General features: G+C 39.1%; 1 protein-coding gene across 1 annotated transcript in view; it reads left to right on the forward strand.

Moving 5' to 3' along the window:
* The window catches only part of LOC140522725 (antigen WC1.1-like), an 83,107-nt gene that overhangs the window by 31,917 nt on the left and 30,561 nt on the right, over positions 1–20,629 (forward strand). The window contains exon 12 of the mRNA XM_072638026.1: positions 11,045–11,189. Coding sequence (XP_072494127.1) covers positions 11,045–11,189 — 145 coding nt within the window. The remainder of the gene's footprint in view (positions 1–11,044; positions 11,190–20,629) is intronic.

The following is a 20,629-nucleotide window of genomic DNA, read 5'->3' on the forward strand; positions in this document are numbered from 1 at the left end:
TTAGAGATGGGTATACAAGGGGAGGGTACCAATAGAGTGCCTATAGTCTTACACTCTTTCCTGAAGACATCCTGAGAGTGAGTAAACCCATACAGATCCCCACAAGGCAATCCTTGTCTGGGGGGTAAGGTGGAGATTGTGATAGAGTCTGTCAAAGGTTCCACCTGAACCCCAATAAGTCTTCATAGGTACTTAACTGGCAACTTCAACTATAGGGCTAGGAGATGGAGAGGGCTTGGGAAGATTAAGGGAAGTCAGAAGAGAGGGGAAGATTACCTTGACTCGAAGAATGTCTGAAACCTCAGACTGTGCCCCATATTGGGCACCAAAGTATGATGAGGGCTGGAGTGTCTGTGTGGTGGGGTACAGGAACTCTAAGACTGGAATTCCCTGCATGGCCTGTCTGGGGAAGAATTCACAAACTCAAGCATTGTTGAGGTCCAGATAAAGATTTATTACACTTTTCAGCAGGCAAGAGTTCTTAGGGAATCTGCAACCTTAGTGGGGTACAGGTAAAGTTTATATGGGATATTCCATAGTAAACCAGGTGCCAAATATGTTAAGTAGGTTATTCGGGGTGGGATTAGGGATTGGTTAATTCTTTTTTTTTTTTACTTTAAATGTTTATTTATTACTTTTTAGTTTTCAACATTCATTTCCACAAAATTTTGAGTTCCAAATTTTCTCCCCATCTCTCCTCTCCCCCACCCCATAACGCCTTGTATTCTCATTGCCCCTTCCCTTAATATGCCCTCCCTTCTATCACACCCCTCTCTTCCCTTGTTCTCATCTTCTCTCTTTTCTTGTTGGGCAAGATAGATTTCTATACCCCATTACATACAGATTCTGTATTTCTCATTTCCTAGTTGTATGCAAAAACATTTCTCAACATTCATTCTTAATACTTTGAATTCCAACTTCTCTCCCTTCCTTCTTCCCCACCCACCCCCAATGGGAAGACAAGCAATTCAATATAGGCTATATATGTGTAGTTTTGCAAAAGGCTTCTATAATAGTCATGTTGTGCAAGACTAACTATATTTCCCTCCATCCTATCCTGCCTGACATTTGCTCTATTCTGTCTCCTGACCTTGTCCCTCCCCATAAGGGTTTACCTCTAATTACTCCCTTCTCCTCCCTTCTATTTGCCCTCCCTTCTATCATTCCCCTCATCCTACTTGTCCCCTTCTCCCCTACTTTGCTGTAGTGTAAGACACATTTTCATACTAAATTGAGGGAGCATGCTTCCTTAAGCCAAATGTGAAGAGAGTAAGCTTCACTTTTTCCTTCTAAATTCTTCCCTTTTCTCCTCCATTGAATAACTTATTCTTGCCACTTTTATAAGTGATAATTTGCCCCATTATATTTCTCCCTTTCTTCTCCCAAGATATTCCTCTCTCACCCCTTAATTTTATTTTTTAGATATCATCCCTTCTTATTCAACTCACCCTGTGCTCTGTATGTATGTATGTATGTATGTATGTATGTATGTATGTATATATATATATATATATATGTATTCTTGTGCTTGAAAGTCAAATTTTCTTTTCAGGTCTGGTCTTTCCATCAAGAATGCTTAAAAGTCCTCTATATCATTGAATGACCATTTTCCCCCTGAAATATTATACTCAGTTTTGCTGGGTAGGTGATTCTTGGTTTTAATCCTAGTTCCTCTGACTTCTGGAATATTGTATTCCAAATTCTTTGATCCCTTAATGTAGAAGCTCCCAGATCCTGTGTTATCCTGATTGTATTTCCACAATACTCTAATTGTTTCTTTCTATCTGTTTGCAATATTTTCTTCTTGACCTGGTAACTCTGGAATTTGGCTGCAATATTCCTAGGAGTTTCTCTTTTTGGATCTCTTTCAGGAGGTGATCAGTGGATTTTTTCAATATTTATTTTACCCTCTGGTTCTAGAATATCAAGGCAGTTTTCCTTGATAATTTCATGAAAGATGATGTCTAGGCTCTTTTTTTGATCATGTTTTTCAGATAGTCTCATAACTTTTAAATTATCTCTCTTGGATCCATGTTCTAAGTCAGTTGTTTTTCCAATGAGATATTTCACACTATCTTCTATTTTTTCATTCTTTTGTTTTTGTTTTGTAATTTCTTGGTTTCTCATAAAGTCATTAGTTTCCATTTGGTCCATTCTAATTTTTAAAGAACTATTTTCTTCAGTGAGCTTTTGAACCCACTTTTCCATTTGGGAAATTCTAAGCATTCTTCTCCTCATTGGCTTTTTGGGCCTCTTTAGGCATGTCAGTTAGCCTATTTTTTAAGGTGTTAATTTCTTCAGCATTTTTTGGGTCTCCTTTAGCAAGCTGTTGACTTTCTTTCATGGTTTTCTTGCATTGCTCTCATTTCTCTTCCAAATTTTTCCTCCACCTCTCTTACTTGATTTTCAAAATTCTTTTTGAGCTCTTCCATGGCCTGAGATCATTGCATATTTATTTTGAAGGTTTTGCATGTAGAAACCCTGACTTATAGGTCTTCTTCTGAAGACCTAAATTGTTCCTCCTCATCTGAAAGGATGGAGGAAAACACCTGCTCACCAAGAAAGTAACCTCCTATTGTCTTTTTTGTTTTCCATTTTTAGGGCATTTTCCCAGCCAGTTACTTGACTTTTGAGTGGGTCAGGGCTGAGATTCAGATCAGCGGCTCAATTCCCCCAGGGCTCTAGGCAGAGGTCACCAAAAATGAAAGCTGCCCCTTCAGTGGCTTCTGCTGGGGGTGCTGACTGCGTTTTCATGTCTTGGGTGAAGGAGCCCTCCCACTGACCTTTGTAGCTATCTGTGGCATCTGTGGGTTGAGCAACTGGGGAACTACTGCTGCTGGTGGCTCCCTGAGGCTTGTTTAGGGTCCTGTCCCTGCCACATCAGGCTGCACTCTGTGCTTCCTGAAGAAGTGGTTAGTTTGTAAAGGAACCTGCACTTTTGGCATCTACTGCACAGGTATTTTTACCCAGAATTCATTGTGAAATAGCCCAAGGAGGTATTCATGGAAGTGTTGTTATAGGCTTGAAAATTCACTAAGTCAGCTAGTGAACAGGGCTGGCTAAGGAATACCAGGCTCTTCTCATTAATGTTTTGTTAGATAAGGTAAATTTAAGGGAGTGTATATATGTCTAAGTCTAGGATGCATATGATTGGTCTGTGAGTAGTAAATGTCATTATGAGCCAGTGCACAGCCAGTTCAGTCAGTACACAGGTGTTTCAGACTAATAAATTCTATAGGTGCATCTGGCTACTGTAGCAAGAAGGGAGATAACAACTGTTGCTGAGGCAGGTTGTCCTTGTCTGAGGAGAATCTGCCTGGGATAGTGTTTTGAGACTAGGGAGAAATGTGATTTTAAAAGAGAAATGTGGTATTAGAATTGGGGTTAAAGCACATGCACCCAAGCACTCCTCAGAGTCGTGAGAAGTGTCAGCATATATAGGAAATTTTATTGAAGATAAATCTGATTTCTGTAAATGGGAACATTCTACCACTCTGTCTCAAGTCTGGAGAGAGGGAATGAAGAAACTTCTTTATATCAGCACAGAGACATGACAACTCTAGAACCGGTGCATTGAAGTACCTGGTAAATCCTCCTTTCCTGTCTGGGACCCAGGTACTAAGTAAATAAAGTAGAAAATCTCACACTTCCATAGCCTTTGAGCTGTCTGTGATAACCTTCAGCAGTTACACACCTGTAAGTCACATATGTAATTGGTAACAGTGGATTTAATCACAAATACCACCAAACGGATTATCTCCACATACACTTCCTCCAGCTGACACTGTCCTGGCTGATCAGGGTTAGAGCCAGAGTCTTGTGGATTTCCCCCTGCCAGGAGATTGTATTTGCTTCTTCTACATCTGAAGATACATCAAGAGCTTGAGCAAACATTAAAGATTCCTCTATTTGCTGATCTGAGAGACAAATCTTTCTCTGGTACTGGGGATGGTGGGTGCTGAAGTTTTGTGTTTTTTGCATTTATATTGTCAACCACTTGTGTGTTACTGTTCTCATTACATTCTCTATGTAAGCTTAGACAGTTAACTTTGATGCTGCATAATCTTGAGTCTTTGTGCCTGAGTTTTAAACTATGACTCTATCACACACTAGCTGTATGACTATGGTCAAGTCACTTAACCACTCTGAATCTGTTTTCTTATTAATATAATGAGATTAATGCTGTAATGGTGAATAATAAAAATAAAAAGCAACTAGGTGGCACAGTAGGTAGAATACTGGGTTTAACTCACCTTAAAAGCACCAAACTCACAGAGTTATTGTGAGGATCACGTGAGATAATATTTGCTAAGCACTTTCTATAGTGTCTGGCATAATTTAGATAGATAATTAATGGCTATGCGCTCTTTCCCTTCATTGTCTTCCAACAACGAGTCAAGACGCTTGGTGTAATTCTCTAGTTTTCAGGCTATTTACTCCCTTTCTGAGTTTAGTACTTGGATCACGATCTTTTTGTCCTCTAACCTTGACTTCTACTTGAGAACTTCACTGTATATGTTGTAGTCTCTTCAAATATCTCAAATCCCTGAGTCATCAGCCTCCTCTGTTTCCATATCCTACTTTTTAAAAATTTTTCTTATTTTTTAATTTTAATTTATTTTTTAAAAATTTTTCATTTTTAACACGGTTCATATCACATAAAACAATTTCAACTTTGGGTCAGGTGATACTTCTTTTAAAGTATTTCCAATGCAGGCCACAAATGAATTTTATTTTTTAACATTAACCAGCTGAGACACAAATAATAACTATGTATGCTAACTTCATAAACCCTTGACCTAATTGTCTTCACACTACTAGTGAGAATTAAAGGACCCTAACTTATTGCTGTTGGTCTAAAGTCCTAAGCCTAATAGCTTAATTTTAGACTTAGCCTCAGATGTTCCCTTATGAACAATCTATAATTTAATAGATCTGGTGTTGGGGGTGTAAGCTCAGTTTTCACGTGGACAGTCTCGGGCAGGTAAAAGTGAGGACTTCTAAACCTCAGAGTTCTCACCCGAGGTCCCCCAGGGAACATCTGGGGATTGAGGCGTGAAACATGGGCTATCTCGTGCATTTCCACCTCTTCTCAGTGGAAACTTGCTGGGGAGAGCATCCCACTCTTGAGATTGGCCTGCTGAGCACACCTGTTGTTGACTACCTAGGGGCTGAGAGCACGCACGGTATTCATGTGCAAACTATGCGGTGGGAGAGCTTAAGTAGGGACAGGAAAGCCTGAAGGCCCTCTTCTGGATGCGGAGTCCACTCCGGGGGCTCTTTGCAATGAGGGGCCCTTAGAGGGCAGAGGGTCCCTCCCCTCCTCCACTCCCATCCTCTTGTGGTATGATCCTTGTCCCTTGGGAGGAGGAGGATTCCTCTCTCCTGAGGAAGAATTCACCCTGCACATGTAACCAAGACCCTGAATAAAGCCTAACCCTTGTTCGATTCTGGAAAGTCTCTTCTCTCAATATGTTTATCTGGTTGGCCACCAAAGACCAGTGAAAAGGTAAGACTCGGGTAGTCCATCGGCCTCTAGGCCGAACAATCTGGTATTAAGCTTACAAACCTTTTGACTATAGGAAATTGCCACTAAGAGTAGACACATTGCAGGGAAACAATAACTCCCCAACTTCATGTCAATTCCAGACAAGAGTAGATTGTCAACTTTCATTCAGTGAGGCTTAAAGTCTTCCAAGTGTCAGTAGGGAAACTGAGTCAGGAGAATCCTACCTCAGCCTAGGCTGAACAACTGATCTCCTACCCTTCCCATGAGATCACCTTTTTCAGTTCATACCAGCATCTCACAGGCTGTCATCATGGACTGGAGGCTCAGATCACCTGTCTTGCTATCCATACCTGGAGTTAGACTCAGAAGAACTGTCAGTTAATAGTCCCATAGCATCTTAAAATAACAAGTTCCAATAACCAGGTTTCAGATATGACTATAATTTCACATTGGCTGAGGAACATCTTTTGAGGGAAGTCTTAAGTGGCTTACATCCCTTTCTATACATGTTTTAGTTCCTGCTTAAATAACAATCATAAAATCAAATTTACCATTAAAACCTTAACTTTTCCATCAATGCTAAATTTTACCCAAAGTTACCTGCCTCTAGGAGACTTAGACAAATTCTTTTCCCCAAACTAAAGATGTCTCTGATTTAGTCTCAGTAATTAATTCATTCAATTGTTTTAATACTAAGTGCTTTTACATCACTTTGTAACATGTCCAATTTTTCTCCCCATCTCTCCCAACCCCCCCAATACCTTGTATTCTGATTACCCCTTCCCTCAATGACCCCTCCCTTCTATCACACCTCATCCTTCCCTTATCCCCATCTTCTGTCTTTTCTTGTAGGGCAAGATAAATTTCTATACCCCATTACCTGTGTTTCTTATTTCCTGGTTTTATGCAATAATAATTCTCAACATTTGCTTCTAATACTTTGAATTCCAACTTCTCTCCCTCCCTCCCTCCTTTCCTACCCACCTTCACTGAGAAAGCAAGCAATTAAATATAGACTAAATATGTGTCGTTTTGTAAAAGACTTCCATAAAAAACATGTTGTGTAATACTAACTATATTGTCCTCTTATCTTACTCTCTCCCCCCTTATTTTTTATTCCCTCATTTGACCTTGTCCCTTCCCAAAAGTATTTATTTCTAGTTACTCTCTTCTCCCATTTGCCCTCCCTTCTATTGTTCTCCTCATCCCATTTGTCACTTCCTCCCCTACTTTCCTGTAGTGTGAGATAGGTTTTCATACCAAATTTAGTGAGCATGTTATTCCCTCCTTAAGCCATATGTGGAGAGAGTAGCTTCACTTTTCCCTTCTCCCCTTTTCCTTTTTCTCCTCTATTGAACAAGATTTTTCTTTATCTCTTTTATGAGTTATAGCCTGCCCCATTCCATTTCTCCTTTTCTCCTCCCAATATTTGCCTCCCTCACCCCTTAATTTTTATTTTTATTTTGTGGATATCATCTCTTCTGATTCAACACAGCCTGAACTCTCTCTCTCTCTCTCTCTCTCTCTCTCTGTGTGTGTGTGTGTGTGTGTGTGTGTGTGCGTGTGTGCGTGTATGTATGTATGTATGTACAACCCCTCTGCCTACCCAAATACTGAGAAAAGTCTCAAGAGTTATAAATATTTTCTCTCCATGTAGGAATGTCAACAGTTCAGCTTTAGAAAGTCTTCTTTGATTTCTCTTTTCTGTTAACTTTTTCATGCTTCTCTTGATTCTTGTGTTTGAAAGTCAAACTTTCTCTTCAGTTCTGGTCTTTTCATCATGAATGCTTGAAAGTCCTCTGTATCATTGAATGACCATTTATTCCCTTGAAATATTATACTCAGTTTTTCTGGGTAAGTGATTCTTGGTTTCAATTCCAGATATTTGACTTCTGGAATATCCTATTCCAAGCCCTTTGATCCCTTAATGTTGAAACTGCCAGATCCTGTGTTATCCTGACTGCATTTCCAAAATACTCAAACTGTTTCTTTCTAGCTGCTTGCAGTATTTTCTCCTTGACCTAGGAACTCTGAAATTTGGCCACAATATTCCTAAGGGTTTCTCTTTTCGGGTCTTTCTCAGGAGGTGATCAGTGGATTCTTTCAATATCTATTTTGCCCTCTGGTTATAGAATATCAGGAGAGTTTTCCTTGATAATTTCATGGAGGATAATGTCTAGGCTCTTCTTTTGATCATGGCTTTCAGGTAGTCCCATATTTTTAAATTGTCTCTCCTGGATCTATTTTCCAGGTCAGTTGTTTTTCTAATGAGATGTTTCACATTATCTTCTATTTTTTCAAACTTTTGGTTTTGTTTTTTAACTGCTTTGTTTATCTCATAGTCATTCATTTCCCTGAACTCAATTCTCTCTTTCAAAGATTTATTTTGTTCAATGATGTTTTGAATTTTCCCCTACATTTGACTTATTCTGCTTTTTAATGCTTCCTTCTCCTCCCTGTCTTTTTGGACCTCTTTTTCCAATTGAGTTAGCCTCTTTTTAAAGGTGTAATTTTTCTCAGCATTTTTTTGGTTCTTCTTTAGCAAGATGCAAACTCACTTTTCAAGATCTTCTATTTCCTGAGACCAGTTTAAGTTCACTTTGGAGGCCCTGGAGGCAGGGATCTTAACTTCCTGTGACAGTAAGCTTTGTTCTTCCTCATCTGAAAGGATGGGAGGAGACACCTGTTCACCAAGAAAGTAACCTTCTGTGGTCTTATTTTATTCCCTTTTTTATCTTTTTCCCTGCCAGTTACTTGAATTCTGAATCCTTTGTCAAAAGATTTGACTCAGCTGTTAGATTTCCCCCAGGGCTTTGGGTGTGGGTGGGGCCATCACTCAAGGCTGAGGTTTGGATCAACTGCTCCCTACCAGAGGCTTTAAACTGAGCTGCCTGGACAATGAATCCAAATTGCTTCCTAGTCACCTTATATACCTGCAGTCTGCTGCCATGGCCTCTGCCATTGCCTGGAGCTATTGCTGAAGGAACCCCTTCCCCTCTCACCCAGCTGGGAAAGCCCTCCCACACTGACTTTTGGAGATTTCTTTGTCAATTGTGAGTTGAGGTATCTGGGACCCTCCCTGATGGGGATTCTGCCTTGGAGACCTGTTCCTCCTCCTGTCACATGGCCAGGGCTGTGATCTGCTCTGCTCAGTGTCCCATGAGATAGAACTTTCCTATCGGCCTTCCAGATTACCTTTGACTGGAAGCCTCTTTAGCTCTGTTGTTCTATGGCTTCTGCTGCTTTAGACTTTGTTGTGAGTCATTTTTTACAGGTATTTTGTGGGCTGTGGGGGAAGCACTAGAGTATATGTGTCTTTCTACTCTGCCATCTTGGCTCTGCCCCTTGATAGAACCCTCCATATCCTACTTTCTAACTCAGTCATATGGTTATAGCTTGGATATCAACATTACCCGTAACTGTACCTCTTTCATAATTTGTTTTTTTTGGGTTGGCATTGACTTTATTGAAAAATATATTTTTTGGTAAATATCAGATCACTGATACTGGCATCAGGTGATATAATCAAGTTAAACCCATTTACATTAAACTTGACAGAACTACAGGACAATATTCCTAGTTAACAAATTGTACTTTTCAAAAAAAATGTAAAGCTTGTGAGAGGAGTAAAATCTCACACATGGATATTTTGTGTCCATTGTCTAGCATACCTTTGTACTCAACCTTATACAGTTATTTTCATCTCTAGAAACATGAAAGAAATGTTGTGTAGATGATCTTAAGAAGATTCGAGCATTGGGAGCATATATTCCAGCACAGAAAGCTAGGTGGTGATGATAATAAAAGATGTTTTCTTTTCCTCTAAAACAAAAACCAGGATTACATAGCTAATAAGGGGGGAAGTTGAAACTTGAACCCAGGTCTTTTCATTCCAAGTCCAATACTTTTTTCCACAATGGTTTGCAGTCTTGTACAAATCTAAGAATAACTCTGCTCTAAGATTTCCTATGTGCCTAGGTCTGTGTCAGTCTACACAGTGAGGTAGACAGGAAAAGAAGTCCAGGTGCTCACTTTCCAAGAACTCAAGGTCTGATCCCAAAGTTTAAATGGCAAGTCCAGGAGCCAGACGGCCCAGAAATTACCCAAGGCCTAGAATTTGGACTCCATCAATTCTTGTCAAGTGTACAATGTTCCAGGTCTGTGGAAGGTTCTACTGGTATGATCTTGGCTAAGACTTTCACAGTACTGGAAGATTTGGAATCAGGGAGAACTCTGTTCAAATTCCGTCTCTGACACTCTAGCTGCATGAGCATGAACAAGTCACTCATTTTGAAGCTCAGTTTTCTCATCTGTGGGAATGTTAGTAATATCTACCTCATAGGGGTGTTGGTTAAGAAAAAGACATTGCAAACATGGAAGCCCTTTAGATACACGAATTAGTACCAGTTATTATTCCCCACCCTTACCCTTCCCAGAGTCTGTGTGTATTATAGGAAGTTAAAAATCCCCCTCCCTTCCAGCTCACCCCAGGGCCTAGGAGGGGCAGACTGTGGGGGCATGGTGAGGCATTCATCCCCTCAGGATTTGTGCCAGGGAATATATTCTAGGATAAGTAATATAGCCTCCTGGCTCACAGATTCATCATTTGAAACACAAACTGCCTCTCACTGGCTCCCCCATTTTATTCTGCACCTGTACAATTATTCCATGGTAAACATGACTCTTAATTAAAACATTATTTCTCTTCAAGCAGGGTTGGTGTATCAGCTTCCACTCAATACCAAAGCCTGAAATATAAATATTTCCACTCAGAGATGCACCTAGGGCACCACCTTACTCAGCCCTGCTTCAAAGGCTATGAAGTAGGAGGTGGCCAGGAGTTCAAAGTTCTCCTCCAAGTAAAGAAGTTTCTGCATGGATATTCCACCCAGAATATTGGAGCAGTCTTACTGAGATGTCAGAGCATTCCCAACTCTAGAATAGTGGGCCAAGCCACCTGGAATGTTGATGAATTCTGCCCAGAACGTGGGTGACCTGCCAGGCACTGTTGTGTCCACTACTGGTCAGCTTTAGTCAAACACCCTTAAACCCACCTCCATGGAGAAGTACCAAGGAAGCTACCAAATACTCAGGCTCCAGGTGAAGATCTGACTTGGTCCAGCCTGAAGAGTTGAGATTCCATCCCCTGCACCACTGGACCCATCCTTCACTCCCCTCCACGCCTTACCCCCAGACTGGGCTGTTAGATTTGCAGGCTGGTTATCATCAAAGGCAAAGAAAGAGAAGGCCTCCCACCCAGCCCCAAGGCTTGGTCTCACGTCAGTCTTGGCTGGCCCAAGACTCAGCCCACTCCCACCCCCTTCTTACAGGACGTAAATGTGAGAGGTGGCTCTTGACTGGAGTAAGCAGGAGAAGCACAAAACCTCATGGCTGCTTGTGTGGCTATTGCAGATATCTTGGTCAGACGCACTCAGTCGTCTTTAGGGTAGTTCACTGTTCTCTGGCATCGCTGACAAGCAGTAGGACAGAGCCGTTCTGCACGTTGACCTCGCGGACAGTGTTCTGCTTGCCCAGCTGCCTGGTGCTGTAGTAGAAAGCCTTCTTCCAGGACGAGACACCCCTGGCGCACAAGCTTTGCTCGCAGGTCGCTCATGGTGTCCGCGGGCCGCACAGTCAGGAGCAGCAGCAGATCCTCCTCGGACACGTGCACCTGAATGTGGTAGCGAGCGAAGGATCTCCATGGCCCCCGCCCCCTAGGGCCCCGCTCAATACTTGGCCTGGGTTGGGCTAGGGAGCCCGGGGAGGAGCCCCTTGACACCTCCCGCAGTCCCTGGCCACCGCCTCCTCCAAACACCCGGGGCCCTCCTTCATAATTTAAAAGAGAAATGATTTTTGCATTTAACAATGATTTATTATGAGCTTAATATTAAACATCATTTCAAGTCTCTACTCTCTAATACGCTCTTTGCCCAAAATATTCTTACTAAGGTCTAAACATGTAAAACAGTTTCATTGTCAGGCATTTGAAGTCCTTTGAAATCTGTCCTCCACCTACCTAACTGGCCTTCATTTATATAGTTTCCCTTCCTCTAAGGCTTCCTCCAATAGGATTACTTCTGACTATATCATTCCCCCTATTCAGTAATTTCCAAGGTTTAATACACTCCTCTTTTACCTCCAGAATCCAATAAAGTACCTTATTCTTTAATTCAAGGTAGTACATGATTAGACCCTTTCTGAGTACATAAGCTGGATCTGGAATGAAATATAATTGCTGCTGATATGTGTAGGAATTGTTTCATTCTTTGTATTTATGTACTTATTGCATAGCATAGTATTTGGCATATAGTATTTACCTAATTAATATTTGTTAATTGATTGATCTTTAGTGCTTTTCCTGATCCTCTGAAACTGGTAATGCCCTCCTTCCCCTTTATTTAATATATATGTATTATTAGAACAATACATATCATTCAATTTTACTATCTAAATTAATTTACTTACATAGATTCAATGTTATTTTTTAGTCTGTGACCTATGTTTTTAATGTTTTTATGATATTAACATTTCATGCAGGAAGTAGTTATTATGGATACACAGTCTACACATGGCCTACACGTATAACGCACCTCAAAAGGGCCTGTATTTATGCTTTTGCCTTTGTTGAACATTGGTGGCAGGTTCATTTCCTTTGTTATCACACGGTTCACATGAGTTCTTAACGAGCACAGTACATTCTTCATTAAACTCCCTTTGCAACCTGAATGAATGTCAATCCCATGATGTGTTCTTGAGCCTGATCAAATACCCTTTGGAAATCTCCAAATGAAGATCCTGAAAACTTCCCAAAGAGTTTCCTAAAGAGTTCCTCTGGGTCAACATCAGGGCCACTTTGACTGTAGCTCCATTCCAGAGTCAAAGCCAGCTAAACCACAAGTATCATGCTATTTTCACTTCTCTGTATCACTTAGCACCTCAGAGGCTTCTGCTAATTGTGAGAACTTACACTTGCTTTAACGTCATTGTTATGTCAGGGTGGTATTTATTGATAAGCTGGCAGTAGGCTTTCTTGATCTCTTTCTGCCTGGCAGTGAAGGGTACTTCTAATATTTGGTAATAGACCTCTTTGTCTGAAGAAGGGGAACTTGTGTGAAATGAGGCAGTACAAATTAATGGTAAAATTTTATATCTGAGAGGCTGATGCTGGGTCTCAATGTCAGGAGTCTCCCTGGGATGAAGACTCCCTAATGAGGTAAGATGGTGGCATTGCTTAGCCTGTGGCCCAGAAAGACCACTATGCTGCCCTTCCATGGTGACTGAATCCCTTTCCCCCACTGCAGCCAGCAGACAGAGGTGGGGGGAGGTAACCTACAGCTAGTGAAAACCAATACAAGGAACACCTCATCATCATCTTGGCCTTCAGCTCCATGTTAAGAATATTCATTCTTTGCCTTTACTTAGAATATCCTTTATTCTATAGGGCATACAAAGGTCAACTTCCATCCTGTTTCTTTCTGAATTGTTAACATTTTGAAAGAGTAGAGCATATGTTACTGAGAACGTACAAAGTAATTTTAGAATCTATTTGTTATTCAGGAAGTTTGGGGTGATAATAGCATAGTCTAGTGGGATAAAAATCACAAATCCTTCATTTACTTGACATGACTGTTCACTCATTGTTACCTTGGACATGATTTTAGGGGACCCCAGTTTCTCAGCTGCAAGGAAGAGGTCTGCACTACATGGTCTCAAAGATCCCAACTCATTTAAATGATATCTTAAAGTTTACAAAGCACTTTGCTCACCACAAACTCTTGAGATATATAGGAATATATATCCCCATTTTATAAATAACTAAATTGATACTCAGAAAGTTTGCCTGTGGTCATCCCCATGTTAAAACAAGTGTTACTGTTTCTATTTTGTGTGTAATAAAGCTGCATGTATAGAGAGAGGCCTATGTTTTATAAGTGCCTATGGTCGGCTATCTAGCAGGGAGTTGTCCTTGTGTGGCTCAAAGAGAGATAGTTCAGGCATCTTTAGTCTCTTCAACCTCCACCAGTCTGAGGGAGATGCTAATTCCTTGTAGGAGGTGAAGCAGGAAGTCAAACTTCTCCTTAGAGAGAGGGAGTGCTAAGCTAGAATTACATCTGCTTTTTAAAATATCATTGGTCTATGGAGTTTACCTTGAAATGATAAGTAATATTTATCTAAAACCATCAGCAAAAATTATCTGTAATGGGGATAACCTAGAAGCCTTCACAACACAACCCAAGATGAAGCAAGGATGCCCCTTATCATTTTTATTATTTAATATTGTATTAGAAATGCTAGCTGGGTAATAAGAAAAGAAAAATAAATTTAAAGAATTAAAAAATGTGATGAGGAAGCAAAATTATCACTCTCGGCAGATGATAGGATGTTATACTTATAAAATCCTAGAAAATCAACTGAAAATCACTTGAAATTATTAACAACATTATTAAAGTTGCAGGACACAAAATAAACCCATGTAAAATCATTAGTATTTCAATATATTACCCACAATCTAGCAGTAAGAAATATAAAAAGAATTCTATTTAAAATAACTGTAGACAATATAAAATACTTGGGAGTCTACTTGCCAAGACAAACCCAGGAACTATGTAAACACCACTATAAAACACTTTTCACACAAAAAAGTCAGATCTAAATAATTGGAAAAATATCAATTGCTCATGGGTACAATGAGCAAAATATAATAAAAATAACGATTCTACCTAAATTAATCTATTTATTCAGTGCTAGTCAAACTATTAAAAATTATTTTGTAGTTCTAGAAAAAGTGATAACAAAACTCATCTGGAAGAACAAAAACTCAAGGATATCAAGGGAATTAACGAAAAAAGATGCCAAAGAAGGTGGTCTAGCCTTACCAGATCTCTAACTGTATTATAAAGTGGTAATTATCTAAACAATTTTGAACAGTTTAAAGAATAGAGTGGTGGATCAATGGAACAGATTAGATATGTTACATTGTAGTAATTAAACATAATTATCTTGTATGTGATAAAGCTAAAGATTCAAGCTTTTGGAATAAAAATTCACTATTTGACAAAAACTGTTGAAAAAACTAGACAACAGTGTGGCAGAAACTAGTCATATACCAAGATCTCCTACTGCATATAAGAATAAGGTCAAAATGGGTACATTACTTACACATAAAGGGTGATACCACAAGCAAATTAAGAAAGCATAGAATAGTTTATCTGTCAGATTTGTGCATAAGGGAAGAAAATGGGACCAAAGAAGATATAGAGAGCATTAAAAAATATAAAATAGACAATTTTGATTACATTATAAAAAATTTTTGCATAAATAAAACCATGCAACCAAAATTATAATGAAAACAGAAAACTGGAAAAAAATTTGTAACAATTATATCTGAAAAAGACCTCATTTCTCAGGTATATAGAGCACTGAGTCAAATTAATAACAATAGAAGTCATTCCTTAATTGGTAAATGGTCAAAGGACATGCAGACAAAGAAATCAAAGCTATATATAGACATGAAAAGTGCTCTAAATCACTATTAATCTGAGAAATGCAAATTAAAAAAATCTCTGACGTATTCCCTCACACCTATCAGAGTGAGTCATATGACAAAAAAGTAAAATGTTGGATATTGGAAGGGATGTGGGAAAACTGGGACACTAATACACTGCTGGTGGAATTGTGAAATAATCTAACCATTCTGGAGAGCAATTTGGAACCACATCTGAAAGAGTATAAAAATTTGCATGCCCTTTGATTCAGCAATACCACGGCTAGGTCTTTATACCAAAGACATCCAAAAAAGGGAAAAGCACCTATTAGTACAAAAATATTTATAGCAGCTTTTTTGGTGGTGGGTATGCATTGGAAATCAAAGGGATGCCCATCAATTGGGGAAAGGTCAAACAAGCTGTGGTATATGATTGTAATGGAATGTTACTGCGCTAAAAGAAATGACAAGCAGGATGATTTCAGAAAACCCTGGAAAACTTACAGAAACTGATACATTGTGAAGTGAAGAGAATCAGGAGAATATCATACACACTAACAGTGATATTATTTGATGAAGAACTGTGAATGATTGAGTTATTCTTACCAATGCAATGATCCAAGACAATTTTAAAGGACTATAGCTGAACCATACTATCTGCCTCCAGAGAAAGCACTGACACTAACTGAATACAGACTGAAGCATGCTATTTTCACTTTCTCTTATTTGTTTTTTCTTTTATTTGAGTCCTCTTGTACAAAATGACTAATATTGAAATATTTCACATAAGTGTACATATGTCACCTGTATCTGATTGCTTTCTATTTCAGGGAGGGAGGAAAGGAGAGATAGAGGGGAGAGGTAGAATTTAGAAACCCAAACTTTAAATAAAAATGTGAAAGAAAAAATAGTATTTGTCTAGGGGATATGATCAGATTCAATCTAACTTCTGATCACTTTGTAATTTTTGTTGGGGAAGGGGGAGAAGGATCCCAAATTTTATATCCAATGCTTGATCCATTTCCCACCAAATACTAATTCCACAATGAAAATACATAGCACACAGCAAAGAAACACATTTATCCAAATCAGTAGCAAAACAGAAATCAGAGAAAGTATATATAGGAGAATATAGAGTGTATATAGAGTGAAAGGGCTTTTCTAGTGGGAGAGAGATTAACTCAGTTCCACCAAGAAAGTTCTAGATCTCACCCAAGGGGAGACTCCCTGAAGATTCCTCTTAAGCAAACTGAGGACAGGGACATGGTGGAGACTAACAGCTCTTCTCATGTCTTTCTAGAGTCTTTTACTTCAGGAAGTTGAAGTGTGATTGACCTCTTCCACTTTGTTCCTTGAAGCTGGAAACCAAAAATGCCCAAAGTGACTTGGAGCTTGCAGAGTCCCAAAGACACTGAAGAAGACTGGAGTTCTCTTGTTCCCCCCCAATTCTGTTCAACCTCTCATGTAGGGGAGGGATTTCATCTTCACCAATAAGGGAAGAATCCCAAGCTAGTGGGCTTGGGGACAGGGATTACAAATAAGTAACTAAACTGAGATTGAGAAATATTGACCATGGTCACATATTAATATACACTGAACCCCAGCCAGGTTTGTGACTGCTCTCTCCTCTACATTATGTTATAGAATGAATGAATGAATGAATGGTCATTGATTAATCAGTTTACATGTACCAGACATTTATTAGTCACAGGAGAGAGAAATGCAAAAAATAAGAGTTTCATTTTTACTAAGAAAAGAGAATACATGTATAGGAGTGGTGACCAGGAGGGAATATTTTGGAGAAAGAAATCACTGGGATGGTGAGTAGGGTCCTAACAATTGATACAAAAGAGGAGTCCAGGCAAGGTGATAAAAAAAGCTTGAAACAAGGGAAAGTTTCCTAGAAGAGGCACCTGATGTAGGTCTGGAAGGAAAACGTGAATTCAAGAAACAGAAATTGAGGGAGTAAGTTCTGGGCAGAGAGAATAATCTGTGCAAGTGCCCATAAGAAATGGAAAAGGCAGAATAGGATGTTTTCACACACACACACACACACACTCACATACACACATCTCACAATAAATGACTTCATTAGATAATCACCAACTCTTAATGTTTGCACAGCACAGACTTATTTCTGCCTTCCCATCACTACCTAAGGACCTAAGGTGGCTGTCTCCTGGATAATGTTGCCCAAACCCCCATAGAAAGTTATTTTCTTAAATGTACTCTTAAGTAAGACTTCTTGAGATCAAAAACAGTAGGAGGTGCGAGATTTCAGTAAGGTAGCAAGTAACACACACAATAAGACCCAGTCCAGAAGCCAGTGATGTCCAACTGGGAAGCAAACCCAATGCAGGACCTTATACATATTTGGCATTTAATACGTTTGTGCCATTGAATCATAGTTTCAGTGAGATTCCTGTATAAAGTTCTTGAGTTCAATGTGCTATTTGTCTAGGGTTCTTTTGCCTGCATCCCTCCAAATTCTACATTCTTCACTCTTAGTCCTAGCTGAAGTTATTAATTTTCTCAAACTCCAATAATATATCTTCTTATAGGTCCCACTTGCATATTGAAATTAACTTAAGTTTCTCTTTCAAATGTTGCCTTGGGTTATATCTAGTGAGAAGTGGTTCGCTTAATATATGCTCAAACAAATCCAATTATTTAAAAGCTGTCCTTGGTTCTATCCCATGAACTGCAGGGAGTGACGAACTACACCTCTGATTGTGACTGGATTCATATTTTGTTGATTGTGAAATCAGATGTGCCCCACAGAGGAGTTAGATTCATAGAGATGCATCTTTTTCATCCATTTTTGTGATGCACATCTCAAGCCAACACGCAGAGAAAGAATTTTCATCACAAAGACCTCTTCTCTCATATAAGAAGATATGTAAAGGGAAGAATTTAATTGGTTTTTGAATTTCATATTGTGGCAGATCAAGTCTCTGATACTGTCTGAAATGGTAACGGGAGTTCCTATTGACTCCCAGCACAGGTGGCGTGGTCAGGAGCTGAATCTATATAGTCCCCTCCTATTGCTGTACATCCCTCATTCAGTGTTCTGGGGTCTCTCAAGAGGAGTTTGTGCTTTCAAAACTGGTGATGTCAGGATGGCTTTAGAGAGACTTCCTCCTGCCCAGACGCTAGTTCTTCTTTTCTTCAGTTTCCTAGTGACCAACTCTGGTAAGATTTCATTTTTCTTCTTCCCCAGAGTCTGAGCTATTAGGACTTGTAGTGAGCTGGACTGGGCTGCTGGACTTGGAAAAAACTTATAGATCAGAAAATTATAATGCAATATTTACCATCTCTTTGGAGCAATGCAAGGAAATTACAATGTCTGAATTTTGGAGAGCCTTCTTAGGTTTGAAGGAAGATTATTCATCAAGAGATATGATATTTTGTCCCAGAATTAAACTTGTAAAGTCCTGGTCTGAGGTTTCCTGTGACTTCTAATATAGCAGATGGTCAAGAAACCAGTAGAATCCCATGACTGCATTTTTTACGCTCATTGACCTGCTTTGGCCTGCTCTGGGGCACCATCTCAGTCCCATGCCATTATTAAATGATGAAAGGGAATTTAAAATCCTTGCCATATGTCAAATTCAGTGTTTGAGTATATGGATGGAAGGCTTCATACATGAAGAAAGTGGAGAGGTGCTCTGATGTAGCCACTCAGTCCATTAGCCAAAGAAACTTTGTCGAGACTGTGCTGGGCTGATCTTGGCTGACTAGCTGGGAGATCATTGCAAGTTTGTGAAATGACCTGAAAGTTTTGTATGGTCTCTGTGACTGGCAGAGAAGAAATACAGATATAAGCTAATACACAATCTAAATAACTTTGCACCGGGAGCCTGGGTCTGAGCTCCAATCTAGTGATTGTGCTGTTTAGACCTATACCACTCAATTTAAGTACAAGGGCTTGCACCCCTCCCTTACCAAAGTGTTTTGCAAATATTTTGCTTCAAAGCTGGTTTTGAACTCCTCTCCCTGGAATTGGTCCTCATAGCATTTAAAAGACTGATCAATCTCATCCCGTTTTCGGAGAGGATGAATCTGAGAATGGTAATATCACCTGATTCTTCCCAGAATCACCAACGTGGCCAGAGAGGAGTTGAGCTGGGATATGGCCAGAGGCTCAAGACTCCTCTAATTAGCCCCTAATTTTATATTTTCAAAATGATTGATGATAAATTTACTGTGAGTGCTTAGAATTTCACAAACTCTTCTATGTTCCCAACAATGTCAAGCCCTGTTCATAGTAGGTGCTCAGTAAGAATGAATTCACTGGTTTCTTTATGCTAACCTTCCCATGGGATGAAATTGAGAAACTTACATGCCTATTCTTTCCCTAAAATAAACTTTTAGCTATAGTGGAAAGAAGACTGGTTGTAGTCAGGAGACCTTGGTTCTGCCACTAGTGATGTGAATTTCAGAAAGCCACTTTACCACTTTCAACTTCACTATTCTGTCCTGCCAAAGAAAGGGATTTGGATGAATTTTCTAAAAGGAGTTTTCCTGCTCTGAAATGTTAAATATTTCATGACCCTCTCTCACTCTGTCTCAGCTCCCTACTCTTCCATCCCCATAATATATTCCTTTTGACCTTATCTTGCTATGTGGTGTTAGGTGTTGTTCTCTAACTAAAAGTAACTAAAACATTTCAGTTTTCTCAGCAGTTTTTGTCAAAAAGTGAGTTTTTATTTCAAAAATCTAGATCTTATTATTTAACAAATAAACATTTCTATGGTCACCTTCTACTGTGTATTGTTTACTTAATTTATTTCAGTGATTCACTGCACTATTTATTAGCCAGTATTGGACTATTTTGATGATTATTACCTTGTAATACAGTTTGAGATCTGTTATAGCTAGGCTCCTTCCTTCACATTTTTTACATGAATTCCCTTGATATTCTTGACCTTTTTTTTCCAGATGAATTTAATCACTTTTCGTGGCTCTAAAAATATTTTTGATTGTTTGTTTGGCATGATACTGAATAAGTACATTAATTTAGGTAGCATTGTCATTTTACAATATTGGCTCATCCCACCCATGAGCAAGTTATATTTTTACAATTATTTAGATCTGACTTTCATGGGAAATGTGTTTTGTAATTGTGTTCATATAGTTTATGGGTTTGTATTGGAAAGTAGACTCCCACTTTTTTTGTATTATCTCCCATTATTTTAAATGGAATTTCTCTTTGTATCTTTTGCTGCTGCATTTTGTTGGTAATATATAGAAGTATTGATTATTTATTTGGGCTTATTTTGTATCTTGAAACTTTGCTAAAGTTGTTCATCATTTCAACCTGTATTTTTGGAATTATCTAAGTATATTATCATGTCAGCTGCAAAGAGTGATAGTTGTGTTTCCTCATTTCCTCTTCCAATTCCTTCAATTTCTTTTCCTTTGCTTATTGCTATAGCCAGCATTTCTAATACAGAGTTGAATAATATTGTGCTCAAAGTGGGCATCTTTGTTTCATTCTTGATCTCGCTGGGAAGGCTTCTAACTTATTTCCATTACAGATAATGCTTGATATTGGAGTTAGACAAATGCTACTTACCATTTTAAGGAAAGCTCTTATTATTCTTATGCTTTCTCTGAGTTTTTAGTAGAAATGA

This window comes from Notamacropus eugenii, chromosome 2, assembly GCF_028372415.1.
Source record: "Notamacropus eugenii isolate mMacEug1 chromosome 2, mMacEug1.pri_v2, whole genome shotgun sequence".
Taxonomy (NCBI): Eukaryota; Metazoa; Chordata; class Mammalia; order Diprotodontia; family Macropodidae; genus Notamacropus; species Notamacropus eugenii.